The sequence below is a fragment of the Antennarius striatus genome, chromosome 8 (assembly GCF_040054535.1).
Source record: "Antennarius striatus isolate MH-2024 chromosome 8, ASM4005453v1, whole genome shotgun sequence".
NCBI lineage: Eukaryota > Metazoa > Chordata > Actinopteri > Lophiiformes > Antennariidae > Antennarius > Antennarius striatus.
Genome location: NC_090783.1, coordinates 18,730,001 through 18,744,076, shown reverse-complemented (window position 1 = coordinate 18,744,076; position 14,076 = coordinate 18,730,001). Strand labels below are relative to the sequence as shown.

Genomic DNA, 14,076 nt, shown 5'->3' with positions numbered 1-14,076 from the left:
CTGCTCATCCGTTCTCATTCTGACATTCCCTGACAGACCCCCAACGCCACCATTTTCTTTCTTTTCTTCTTTCTTCTCTTTTATTTTTCTTACTTTTTGTACACAACAAACACATGCTCTTTACCTGTGATTAATGTAATTTGCTTTGTTTTGTTTCTGCTCTTTTTCTTTTCTTTCTTTCTTTCTTTCTTTCTTTCTCCACCTACCTTGCATCTGTCCTGCCTGGCTGGTGAAGAGACTGGAGGAGCAGCCGATTTCCGTCCCCAGGAGAGATCCATAATCCTGCTGAAACACTGGGGACACAGGAGTTGAGAAAGGAGGGAGAGATGTGAGGAGAGTAAAGGCTGGGGGCACCACAGCACTGACCTAATGCCTTCATCCCTTCACCAATTTACCTTTAAACATGACCCCTAAAATGGTTCCCTTGACAATGTATCTGACACTGATTTTTACGCTCAAACAGGTGTTCAGGGAGTGACAGATTTACAAGTTTATAATTTTCATCTTTAAGTGATTGATGGATTTAATCTTTTGTGCAATTTAATTGCGGTAATGTCCTAACAAAACCTTTAAACAAAGATTATTTAGTTAGTAGGTTGCCAGCACGGTGGTGCAGTAGGTAGCCCTGTTGCTTCAGAGCAAGATGGTTTCAGGTTTGATTCCTGTCTGTTTGGAGTTTGTATATGCTCCCCATTGTCCCCATGTCTGCATGGGTTCTCTCCAACCTGTCTTTGCAATTGTGTCATCTACAAGAAAATGGATGGCTTGCAGGTGGAGCACAAGTTTACAATTTGGGTAAAGAGGGATCGGATGTGAGGTTTTATGATATTGAATGGTGATGCTATTTTTTTCTGGATAATCAATCAAAAATAAAGATATTTCATTTTTGTTGCAATTAATCAAAGTAAATATAAAGATTCTAAAGTTTTCTGCCCATTGACCTCTAACTTTATCTACAATAGCGTCATATACCAGACATATTTAAGACTGATAGATATTAACAGGTAATCAATATTTCCGAGTGTCATATTGCCCACCGTATGCACAAACGTCTATTTGACAAGCTGTTTTAATCTTTCAAGCAAAGACTTTATTTAGTATAGGAACAGTTCGGCCTAGGTTTTTAAGATTATTGCCATGTCACTTGATTTTTCAAAGTAAATGAGTTCATTTAAGCTAATACTGCATGTCCGTTACTGATCACTGGTAGTAACAGTTCATTTTGATCTTAGCAATTATGTTGAGTGCATGAAAAATGAAAAATACATTGTCTGAGTGAATTTATTCCTCACTAAGTGTAAAACCCCAAATCCCACAAATCCCAAAATGCAACACTGATGATTTATTCAGATGAATTAATGGTAATCGACCAATTCCTCTCACTTTCTCCAGCCATCTTTTTCCCTCTCTCTCAAGTTTCTCTTTATATCCATTCACACCCTAAATTGCCAGTCTTTAAAAAAAAATCCATCCACAGAGCCATTAGTATGTCTAGGATATATTTTGCTGTTCGGTATAATACAGACAAAATGTAATGAAAAAAGGAGCAGTGGAATATGAAAGATACTACATGTTACAAGGGAGTATTCGACAGTATGGAAATGGGATGTGAGGTTGAATGAAATGAAATTTATTGATACAATTATTGATCCAGTTCTGGTGAGCACAACTGGGCACAGACATACAGAGTATACCTACCTAATAAGCTGGGGTTTGGAAATCTCCATGACTCATTGTATGTGGAATACTGGGGATGGGAATATGGACTTCCAGAAAAATCCCCTCCTACAAGGAAACAAAATATAAGAAAGAAGTCGTGATAAGAAACGGCTGCTTCTTTGGTTCTAGAATAAGAATGTTCAGAGCTACCATAGTCTTGGCCCAGAAATGTATGTTTCACATTTTGGAATATGTTTAAATGGATCAAAAATATTGATGATTCATAACCTATTTGCAAGATGCTGAGATTAGATTCTATTGATGTCTTAAACCTGTCTGTACAAAGGTATGAGGTACCTCATGACAAAGAACACCAGAAATGGTCAGGGTAGCTAGACCACGAGAGAGTAAATAATAATATATTAACAATATATAAAAGCATTTACTAAGTCTTAGAAGTTTACCCCTCTATTGTCAAATCTCAAGGCCTTGTTTTAATTCTGCCAGTCATTATTAGTTCTGTCATCTGTCCATCAGTGTGATTGCTTGTCGTACCTGAGTGCTTTTTTTTTACCTGTGCCTATGCGTATGACCAGGACCTGCATTTTTTGATGACTTTCATCTATTTTTGTACCATTACCTGATCTACCCGCCTGCCTGTTTACCTTTTACATTTAAAAAAAACATAACTTTCTTTCTGCCTCTTGTGTGTTCTGTGCTTCATAATCTCTGAATAAAGTAACTGCAACACTCCAAAAGCCACATTTGTCAGTTCATTATAAACTCTATTTTAAAGAGACTGGATATAAACATTTCGGCCCTGGTTAAATTGTGGCTATGTGTGTTTATGGATGCATTTGAGAATTACCTTGCTTTAAAGGTAAAAAATAAAAATAAAAAAGGTGGGTATTTTTATTTCATTTGAAGGACTTGATTGGATTTTTTTTCTCCTACAGTGAAGTTTCAACCTGTGCTGAAAACGAGTTTAGAGCAACTGAACTGGAGCTCTCAGTTAAATTATAGTGGTCCGTCCACACAATGGATGATAGTGTAGCTTTTCTCCTTCATTTACTGCTTACTGTCTGGGGTCTACTCTTCCACTTCTGCCACCCTCCCACTCTTCCCCTCTCCCCTTTCTCTTTTATTTTTCTCTCTCATCCTCTGGCCGGCCTGACTACAGCCCACCCATCACCCTTCACATCAAAACAACATTCTCCCCCATTTCTTCTCCTATTTTTTCTATTTCTCTACAGACTTGCTCTCTTTTTTCACTCTTTTGCTCTTTCTTTCTTTTTTCCTGAACCTTCACTCCTCCCGGGGGGGGATCCCTCTCCCAAAGCTGACAGTCACAGACCCTGATGCCCACCGCCCCCACCACCCATCCCTCCTCTCTCCCTCTCGTTCTGTCGGTTCTGCCTCACTGCTCTTCAACACCCCCTCTGAGTGTCAGCCCCCCTGCTGCAGAAAGAGAGAGACAGAGGGAGAGGAGCACCAGAAGAGAGTTGCTTGCTTAATGAAGGTATGATATTAGACAGAAGAGACAAAAAGGAGGATAATTTGCCCAAGAAGTGCTAAGATAAAACATGGTGAAGCTCGAGAAACAGAGTTGGTAGATTATCTCCACCACTCCCTCCAGTCCACTCAGGAATTCAGGCAGCCTCAGCTGAGAGAATTTAGACGTTTAGTGTGTGTGTGTGTGTGTGTGTGTGTGTGTGTGTGTGTGTGTGTGTGTGTGTGTGTGTGTGTGTGTGTGTGTGTGCGTGCGCGTGTGTGTGCGTGTGAGTGTTTGTGCGTATTAGTGTGTGTTTGGATGTAGTTTTCTCTTTTGTACCCCCCTTTGCGTTTGTGTGCTGATCTGTGTGTGTATGTTTAGCTGCGTCTGTCAGGTGGGGTCAGGATGCGGTCTCCGTGGCATCCTTGGGTGCAAACATCCTCTCCTTGTCATCACTGTGGTGACGGCAACGTGTCAGGTTGTTTGGGAGACGAGTGGAAGGAGGAGAGTGGAGGCTCAGGGGTCTCCCATGTGCAGCTATTGTCAAGGTCGCACACCCAACCAAACACACACACACACACACACACACACACACACACACACACACACACACACACACACACACACACACTGCCAAAAACATACACATAAATGCACACAAACAACTGCATTCCAGCACGAACATAAACATACACCAACCCATGTACACACACACACACACACACACACACACACACACACACACACACACACACACACACACACACACACACACACACACACACACACACACAACTATGCTGTCAAACCTGAGGACAGGATGGGGTGAGGCATGGGGACAGGGTTATCCATCTTAAGATGTGCTGTTTCTACATGTCCACTGTGAGTTTGTGTGTCTGTATGTGTGTGTTTGGGCATGTCAACCCATGAGTTTGTGTGTGTAACAGTCCGAATGATTGGGAATACACAGACACAAGAATTTGTCAACAGCATTGTTCTGACTTTGTTTCGCTGCCATTGTCGCTTTAGAGATTTGAGATTCCTTTTTTTTCTGCTGCATATTGACCACAATACACCACTGAGAGAGAGAGAGAGAGAGAGAGAGAGAGAGAGAGAGAGGGAGAGAGAGAGAGAGAGAGAGAGAGTGATAGAGGAAAAGACACACACACACACACATACAGAGAGAGAGAGAGGGAGAGAGAGAATCGTAGTCCAGGATTGAAACACAAAAGCAGCACACCAGGCAGAGTGGAAGGGAATGAATGAATTAGTCGTGGGTCACTAGTGATTCTCATTAAAAACAAATTACTAATGTTGAGGAGGGACAGCTGTGCTACTGTGGCTGGTTTCTAATGATACACAGAGAGACACACAGACAACACAAGCACAAACACGCACGCACACACACATTAGATGCACACTGACACACAAACACACTCCAACCCCTGCGGGACTGCTGTCAGCCATATTTTAGATAGACAAGGAAGAGGAAGTGGCAAAGTTAAGTATACCCCCTGAAGACACACAACCTCAAACACAAGTACGGCACACAAACATCAGTGGAGATTCAAACGGACACAAAGGTGCAGTTACACGTCTGCTGGTAATGACTAGTGAGGAGTGGAAGAGTTACTGTAAGCAACATGCAATGGAACACTGGTGATGAAAAGTATTGAGTAAGGTTTGTGTATGTGTGTGTGTGTGTGTGTGTGTGTGTGTGTGTGTGTGTGTGTGTGTGTGTGTGTGTGTGTGTGTGTGTGTGTGTGTGTGTGTGTGTGTGTGTGTGTGTGTGTGTACTTACCTGGTACCATGCCAGTAAGGGAGGGGGTGGAGTAGCTGCCCTGTCCAGTTGGAGGAACATGAGGTGGGTAGCCTGGCAGAGTGGTGCTGGCTAGATCTCGGCCTATAATCATAGTTATACACAACACACACACACACACACACACACACACACACACACACACACACACACACACACACACACACATACACACACACACACACACACACACAAACAGATAATTGTTACAACACCAAACAAGACTTGTACACGTTCAAATGCTATATTAACACCTTTAAAATGTTGTGTCTTTTACAAAGTTTGTTTTACAAACTAAAAAAATACATAAGATTAGATAAACTTTATTGATCCCAAATTGGGAAATTTATATGTTGCAGCAGCATTCAGACAAACAGAAACAGAGATAATATACATTGAAGAAAATTAAGACATAAGTGGAAAGGGAATAATAATAATAGTAATAATAATAATAGTAATAATAGTAATAATAATAATAATAATAATAATAATAATAATAATAATAATAATAATAATAATAATAATAATAATAATAATAATAATAATAATAATAATATTATTATTATTATTATTATTATTATTAAAAATATAACAGTGTGGAACTCTGAATACACAGGACTTCATGATAAGCCATATCTAACCATCAGACTGTGGTGAAACTCTGTCTGATATGTTAGAGCTGTTGTTCAGAGTGATGGCTCGTGGTAGGAATGAACCTGTATCTGTCCCTTCGACCCCATGTTTTTAAAGGGAGAAGGGCACTCCATAGAGTCCATACCTCACCAAGGCTAAACAGTTCCTTTTAACTGATTTCTAAATTCCAACATTCACTGTGTTTCTTCAACAAAAAACCACCAAGTGTATTCATGCTAAGAGACAGACCAGCAAAAACATTCACTTCATGGCTTAAGGTGATAATCAACCCTAAATATGGATATCACTGAGATATGGAAACCAGAAAAAAATAGCAGTGCTCTATAATTATTCTTTAATGTCTGCGAAGATTCTCAGGTGGTTTCAAGTAAAGATAGTTTTCTATTTTACCCTCCACTCCTGACATTAGTCATGATAAATACTCAATAGCAATGTTGAGACATTTCAATGCTGTTAAAATGTCAGATATATCACCTAAAACATTGTATGCAGGCTCTTGACTTTAGAGATCCAAGCAGAATATCATTTAGGACAGCATTTCCCTCCTTCTTTTGTTTTTGCCTGCCTTGTTTTCCATCCACTGACATATATTAATTTGTCAGTACCTCTCATTACCACCACCTCCCCCCTCCTTCCTCTGTCTGTCACATGGTGGATTTGATATATAACTGCATTAGATTACATGACAATGTGTCGGCCCACATCATTTCTCTATGTTTATACGCAGTAGACATTGGGAGTGCATGGAGAGGGAGTCTTCCATTCATCATCATCATACGCACACATACAACAACACAAATGCATTGACACCCTCCTCTTCCCTCCTACACACATAACACACACACACACACACACACACACACACACACACACACACACACACACACACACACACACACACACACACACACACACACACACACACACACACACATTTGTCATCATCATAAACAGCTCTGAAGCTAATATCATCAATCCCATTCACTTCCCCTCCACTTAACCACAGCTAACTGACTGAAAGCAGGAGGAAGAAGAGGCTGGGGATCATAAAATATGAGGAGAAAAGAAAAATGAATGGTTGAATACAAAACGCACAAAGAATGGTGATTTGAACAAAAGTTATTCAAGACAAGAATGCAGTACGAAAGCCTTCATTTTGAAGAGTGTCATACTTTATTTGTTTATTTGTTTATTTGTTTGTTTATTTATTTATTTATTTATTTATTTTTCTTCTTTCCAGACATGTTAGTACAACAGATTTTACTTTCATCAGTGTTGAGACATCAGCAACAACATCCGAAAATAAAATAAAAGGGTTGACGGGTAGAAGCCATTGGCTTGTGAGGTTCCCGTCCCCTAAATCATCAACATCTCTCTCATTACAGCACATTGTGAACCAACTCATACATCGCATGTCACAAATCAATTCCAATTATTTTATTCTGGTGCATTGTTGTTTTATATGCAATTTCCTCCGGGATTAATAAAGTATCTATCTATCTATCTATCTATCTATCTATCTATCTATCTATCTATCTATCTATCTATCTATCTATCTATCTATCTATCTATCTATCTATCTATCTATCTATCTATCTATCTATCTATCTATCTATCTATCTATCTATCTATCTATCTAATCCGTCTATTTAGTCCAATAGGCATGCATCTTTGCACACCTTGTCAGTTCTTGAGATTTTGTTAATGCTCATTTTGTAATTCCTTTCAAGGGTTGTTTCTGGTCAGTAGTGTCCTTGTTTACCCAGCATTCCTTTCCTTTCCACTTTCGTAGCAGTCATGACATCTTGCATGTACTCAGTTACTGCACAAAGGTTACAGTGACATTTGTTTCACAGGATTGACAACATGAAGTTTAATTCGTCATGACAGTGCAGTCCTTTAACCATCATTCACGTCAGAATTATAACCTTGCAAAATCATGTTTTTAAATGCTTTTTTAAAGGCAGTTAGAGTTCCCATACTCCTAATTTCATTATCCAGTTTATTCCAGTGTTTGACACCAGCGAACGATAATGAAAAAGCATTTAATGTTGTTCTTGCTTTTTTCTGTACAAATGCTGTGTTTTCTCTTAGTTGGTAACTGGATTCATTAATCTGTATTTGTGATTGTATGTTTTGGGGTAAATTGTTATTGGCTGCTTTATACATAAGTTGCACAGTTTTATATCTGATGATGTCATGTATTTTCAGTAGTTTAGATTTAATAAATAAGTGGTTTGTGTGAGTTCTATAAGGTTCATTGTGAATAATTCTCAAGGCTCTTTTCTGGGTCAGGAATAAAGGTTGTATGCCACTTTTAAACATGTTTCCCTAAACTTCAGCACAGTAGTTCAGATAGGGCAAGATTAATGCACAATATATTATATGGAGCGCCTTCTGATTTAATAGTTTTTGAGTTTTCCAGAGTATTGATACACTTCTAGCTAACTTAATTTGCAGTTGTCTTAAATGAGGTTTCCAATTTAACATCTCATCAATAATCACTCCTAGCATTTTAAATTCATTAACCCATTCAACATCTACATCATTCACCTTAATATTGAGTTTGTGTTTGCAGCTTTTCTTCCCAAATAACATGTACTTAGTTTTGGTTAGGTTCAAGGATAATTTGTTTATATCAAACCATAATTGCATCTTGGCTAATTCTTCGTTTACTGTTTGAGTTAGTTTATTTATATCATTTCCTTTGCAAAGGATGGTTGTATCATCCGCAAAGACTATCATTTTACGTACCTTTGAAACCTTACATAAATCATTTATGTAAAGTGTAAATAATTTTGGAACCAACACTGACCCCTGTGGCACCCCACACACAATGTCTAATGTTTTTGATGTCTGCCCACCCAGAGTGACATATTGAGACCTCTCATGTAAATAACTCTTTATCCAATTTAGTACTGTACCCATAAATCCAAATCATTCTAGTTTCTCAATTAAAATTTTATGATCAATTGTGTCAAAAGCTATTTTGAGGTCAATAAAGATTCCTATGGAGTACAACTTTTGATACATGGCATCAGTAATGAGTTCTATTGTTTCTGTCAGCGCCAAGGCAGTGGAATGATCCTTCCCGAAGCCGTACTGACTAGTCAAGAAGATTGTGCTTTGTTATGAATTTGTCCAGTCTGTTATTGAACAGCTTCTCTAGGATTTTAGATAACTGTGGTAGTATTGAAACAGGTCTGTAGTTTGTAAATTCACAAGCATCCCCATTTTTATATATCGGAACCACTTTTGCAATCTTCATTCTGTCAGGAAACACCCCAGTTTGAAATGACAGATTACATATGTGTGTAAATGGTTGCAGAATTCCATCCAGTGTGTCCTTAATTAGCTTCATATCAAATCCATTCACATCAGTAGAAGTTTTTGCTACGCATTGGCTGACCAGGTGTCTTATCTCTGTGTCCTTCACTGGCGCCAGAAACATTGAGTTTGGGTTCCTTCCTCCAATGTCGTCTAAATAATCCCAGTGCAAGTGTGAGACAGGAATATTTTCTGCCAGCTCAGGTCCAACACCCACTAAGAATTCATTAAATTTATTTGCTACTTTATCCATGTCCTCCAATTTTGTATTTTTAATATTAAAGTATTCTGGATAGGACGATTTGGCCTTACTTTGTTTTATAACATTATTGATTATGTCCCATAATTTTTTATAATTACTGTCAGGCTACACAGTATCCTGACAGTATCCTGACTACATCTGTATTAAATTGTATACAGATGTAGTCAGTCAAAGTGGAGCTTATTGATATTTATAATATGTTGTTTATGTAAATTAAAGCAAAGCATGCAGTCATATTTGCCAAAAATATGAACGTATTTAGTATTTTGTTCTTAGGCGATGTATTCTAATTGTTAGTGTGTGTGTTTTGTTCGCCCGTCCGTCCGTCTGTCTGTCCGTCTGTCTGTCCACCAAATATCTTCACAACCGTTACAGATGGAAAGATGAAACAAAAAGCACATTACTCGGGCAGCAAGGGGGATGAAAATGAGATGATGACCTTGACTTTGAGAAAACTAGGTCAAGGTCAAATTTCAACTTCGACACTCAAGAATCGGTTAAGATAGAAAGATGAGGGAGAAGGCCAATGTAAGTAAGACCATAGATCAAAGCATTAGCTTTAATCTATGGTCTGAGATATTTTCTATCCTGAAATATCTTTACATATACTGTATCTCAGGAACAGGATGAGATGGAAAGACGAAACAACAAGCGTTACATAAAGGGAGGCAGGTGGATGAAAATTAGATCACAAACTTGACCTTGAAAAACTAGGCCAAGGTCACATTTTCACTTTTACACCTTTTTAGGTACATTTCTCTGAAACCTCATGACAAATAGAATTCACCAGTTAATGTTGGATCATGAGTCTCTTATTAAATGACCCTGACCTATGACAGTAGGTCAGAGTAAAATTTTGAATTCAGGGGTGTCGCAGTCTTGTTCAATCTTTGATTTATTCACTCTCATCAAATCTTTCAAAGGTCAGCTATGCTAGCAGGCCAATGGCTTTAAACGTAATAAACGTAACTTCAACATCAGCACGTTCCCATGTTTACAAGGACACTGTAGAGAAGACTCATATTCCATCAGATTGATGTATGTTAACAATCTTGGTGAAGCATATTAGGATGCTGTTTCTTACTAGTTAGTAGTAAATGCAAAATAAAGCTAGATTAAAAGTTAAGGAATCAAAACAAGAAATAGCAGCCTGTTGATGACAACAGATGAAAACAGAAAAAAAAACCCAGTCATTACGTTCTATCCTCTGGTGACCATGACTGAACTGAGACTGTACTGTACTGTACTTTTTGTAAGGATCAGATTTACCTCTTTTTAAAAAAATCTGATTTATATTTTAACACTGACTGACCATAACAAAAGATTTGTCTATATTTTCATATTTTTTCTATTTTTTAGCATCACACAATGAGAAATTGTAGTAATATGTTATTAATCATGTATATGACAGAAACAGGGAAATAGAGTATTTGCCACTAATTCCGTCCTGATGGTTCCTTTCTACAGATCCCAGCCCCTTTCAATCCACTTCTATCCCCGTCGGTTTCCTCTCTCCTGTCTCAATGTAGTAAAGTTTTTCTGTGTGTTTGATGCGACAGCCAGGCATTAGCACAGAGGGGCTACTCATCCGCTCAGGGTCAGCGCACAGGGCAAGGAAGAGAGGGAAGAGAGGGCGGTAAGAGAAATGGACTCTCCACAGCCCAGCTTAGAAAGGGCAGACAGAGCCACATCCTCTGAGATGTGTGTGCGACCGGTTCTGTCCATGCTATGTATTTGTGTAAATATGCCAGATGTGTTAATGTGTCTGTTCTCTACAGCTTTGTTGCAGAGGTCAACAAACAAGTACAAGTCTCTTCTGTGCTCATGTGCAGCGACAGATGAGCATGCGTCCTCTGCCTCTTCCTCATTTCTGGTCTCCCTATCTCAGTCCACTTCATGAAGCAACCATCAGAGCAACACATGTCAAACCTAGAGGGAATCATATGGTGAAGTGTGCTCCTTTGCACTTTACTGGTCAATAAAAATGCCCTAAAGATTTGGAAAGGCCTCAGAAAGGAAGAATGAATGTGTAAATGTTCCTTTTCAGCGTGTGTCCCGAGAATCAACGCTTCAAGGATGCAAAGACATTGCGTCAAACACAGAGGCATTCGATCCCCTAGAGGGAGCTCTATTCTGAGGGGGAAAGACAGGCAAGGAAATGCATGCATAATATTCAGCAGTGTGTGAATGTGAATATGAATATGTGTGTTTGCATACATAAGCAGAAAATGAACATTTTTATCTGTCTCTTTTTTTCCACAGGCTCCCGCTTCTGACTTGAGCAGGTAATATTCCACAGTGGCTTCAAAGGGCAAAAAAAAAAAAAGCCCCTTCCCAGATATCCCAAATTCCCACCTCTATGATTTCCCTCATTACAGATGTGAATGCCAAAACCTCGTCCAGACGCTCACAGGTCTACCCTTAATTAACAGCTACCTCTTCTGGTGCCCCTAAATGGACGCAGAGGTCGAAACAAGGTTCTTATTTTCCCTCCATCCATCTAGCTTTCTTTTCCACTTCTCTGCTGGGGATTTTCACCTCTGCTGAGAGCCAACGCACTGAGCTCTTTAAACGGGATCACTTACAATCCATGCTGCTTCCTTCACTGCTGAGTTGGACTTAAAAGGCATTTGGCCTGCAGTGTTTGGAATCCAAATTACTGTACAGTATTTTTCATAGCTACTGAGGTCACAGCTGTGCATTAGAACAAATAATCTTTTTGTTGCATCAGTTGCGATTACTGATAGAACAATTCTTTATATCAGTCCCAGTTGGTATATTTGTCTCCAGTTTCCCATTCAATTAGTTGTAAGTTTGCATGTTATCTTTACTTTGTGGAATGGCCACTGAAAAGTTCTTATCATCCAATCCAATTTGATTCTGCATGTTTTAACATCCAAAATAAAAATTCTAATGAACTACTGGATTGCATTACATTTCTTTTGAATGATTAAACAATGAAAAGTGATTTTCAGTTTTTATTTTGTTAATTATCGAAGTTAATGATCAATCATGAAAAATTGCTGATGTCCCCACAAATAAAAAAGGCATCAAGAAGCACAATCTTGACAATGAACACATTTATGCACACCCAGATGTGTCTCCAAGAGCAAAATAAAAAGATAACTATAGGTAAATAGATGGTTTCACACAAAACAATCATTGAATTCAGCTGCACCAGTTTGTTGTCAACAATTTTCTGTATCACCTCAGTGTGTGTGCTTATTTTCCTTTATATGATTAGATCCAGGTAACAAAAGACATATTCCAGCAGGCGGATTTTTTTTTTTTTTTACCTGGAACAAGTGAATACGACTGCGGCCCGGACACACTGGCTCCTAACTCCGCCCCTGTAGCAGGATTGGTCAAACTGTTCTTCATCTCATCCAGTCCACCAGCTATTGAGGCCATGGCTGAATATTCAGATGTCTGGGTAGCAGAAATAAGTGGACAGAAGAAGAAGTCATTACATTTTCTGTTAGATACAGGATGATAATACTGTAGTGCTGCATGTAGTAAACAAGCTGTTTTCTTAGGCCTAACATTCCTAACATGCTTTTTCTTCCTCATAGCAAAGAGCAATTACGCTTTAGGATTAGCAGACACACACACACACACACACACACACACACACACACACATAGAAAAATAGCGAGGGAATGAAAGGGAGAGAAATACACACAGACTTGCAGAAACAACCCCGCTGCTCACAGTTTATTGATCTGTTTACAAAGACAGGGATTTACTGCACAACCAAGTCCAACAGTCTATAACCACAGGATCAGCTTGCTCTCACTCTTCATCTCTTCATCTCTCCTCTCTCATGCTCACACACACACACGCACGCACGCACTCACACACACACACACACACACACACACACACACACACACACTCAATATATTGTATTGATCATGGATAAAACAAAGCCACATGTCTCCCTAGATACTTACGACAATAAGTATTGTGACAATTAGTACCGTATTGGCCCGATTATAACACGGTGTTTTTTGCATTGAAATAAGACTGAAAAAGTGGGGGTCGTCTTACATTCGGGGTCTAGACATTATACCCATTCACAACGCTAGATGGCGCCAGATATCTTTAGAGCTAATGCAGAACTAACTCCCCAGGCCAAAGCCTGGGGAGTCACGAATTAGAAACCCCTGTCACGAAGAAGAAAACCAAAAATAACAGTAGCACGAAGAAGAAAAATAAAAAACAGCGGTAAGAAAGAAAAGAGAAGAAAATAAGAGAAGAGATAACAGAAAATGGAGAAACGTAGCGACAATCTGGAGAAAAGTGGGTTGAAGATCAGCCAGGTTAACCGGCAGCTGAGGAGAAGTTATGATGCAAACTTCAAGATGATGGTGATAAATGAGGCAGAGTCTTCAAACAATTGCAAAGCGGCTGTGAAATATGGTTTCACAGAGTGTAATGTACGCAGATGGAGAGCTCAAAAAGATCACCTAAAACATGCTCCCAGTCAGAGAAAAGCTTTCCGTGGTCCTCAGACCGGCTGCTTCCAGGAGCTCGAGATGTGATAGACAGCTTTTTCATGATTTGAATGAGGCAAAGTAACATGCTTTTTCTCTCGAATGTATTGTTATAATCATTTGTTTCAGATGTATTGTAATTATTTTCTGTATAAAAATTATTTTTTTTGTTCAAAAAGTATTTTTTCAAACTTGAGTCTTGAAAAAGAGGGGGTCAAACTCATCAGTACATAACATACGAGGGGTAATCTGTGTACCAATTTGGTTAAACTGGAGTAATGTAGACTGTTTATAGTCTATAGAGGATATCAACCCACAGGGTCATCTCTAAAAACCATCATTCCATACGAAGCTCACTTTACAAGAT

General features: G+C 38.9%; 1 protein-coding gene across 4 annotated transcripts in view; it reads right to left on the bottom strand.

Moving 5' to 3' along the window:
- The window catches only part of pax5 (paired box 5), a 58,440-nt gene that overhangs the window by 7,418 nt on the left and 36,946 nt on the right, over positions 1-14,076 (bottom strand). For all 4 annotated transcript variants that reach the window (XM_068321647.1, XM_068321649.1, XM_068321648.1 and 1 more), the window contains exons 7-10: positions 12,510-12,642; positions 4,953-5,054; positions 1,699-1,785; positions 207-293 (exon numbers count right to left, since the gene is read on the bottom strand). In XM_068321647.1, the coding sequence (XP_068177748.1) occupies positions 207-293; positions 1,699-1,785; positions 4,953-5,054; positions 12,510-12,642 (409 nt within the window). The remainder of the gene's footprint in view (positions 1-206; positions 294-1,698; positions 1,786-4,952; positions 5,055-12,509; positions 12,643-14,076) is intronic.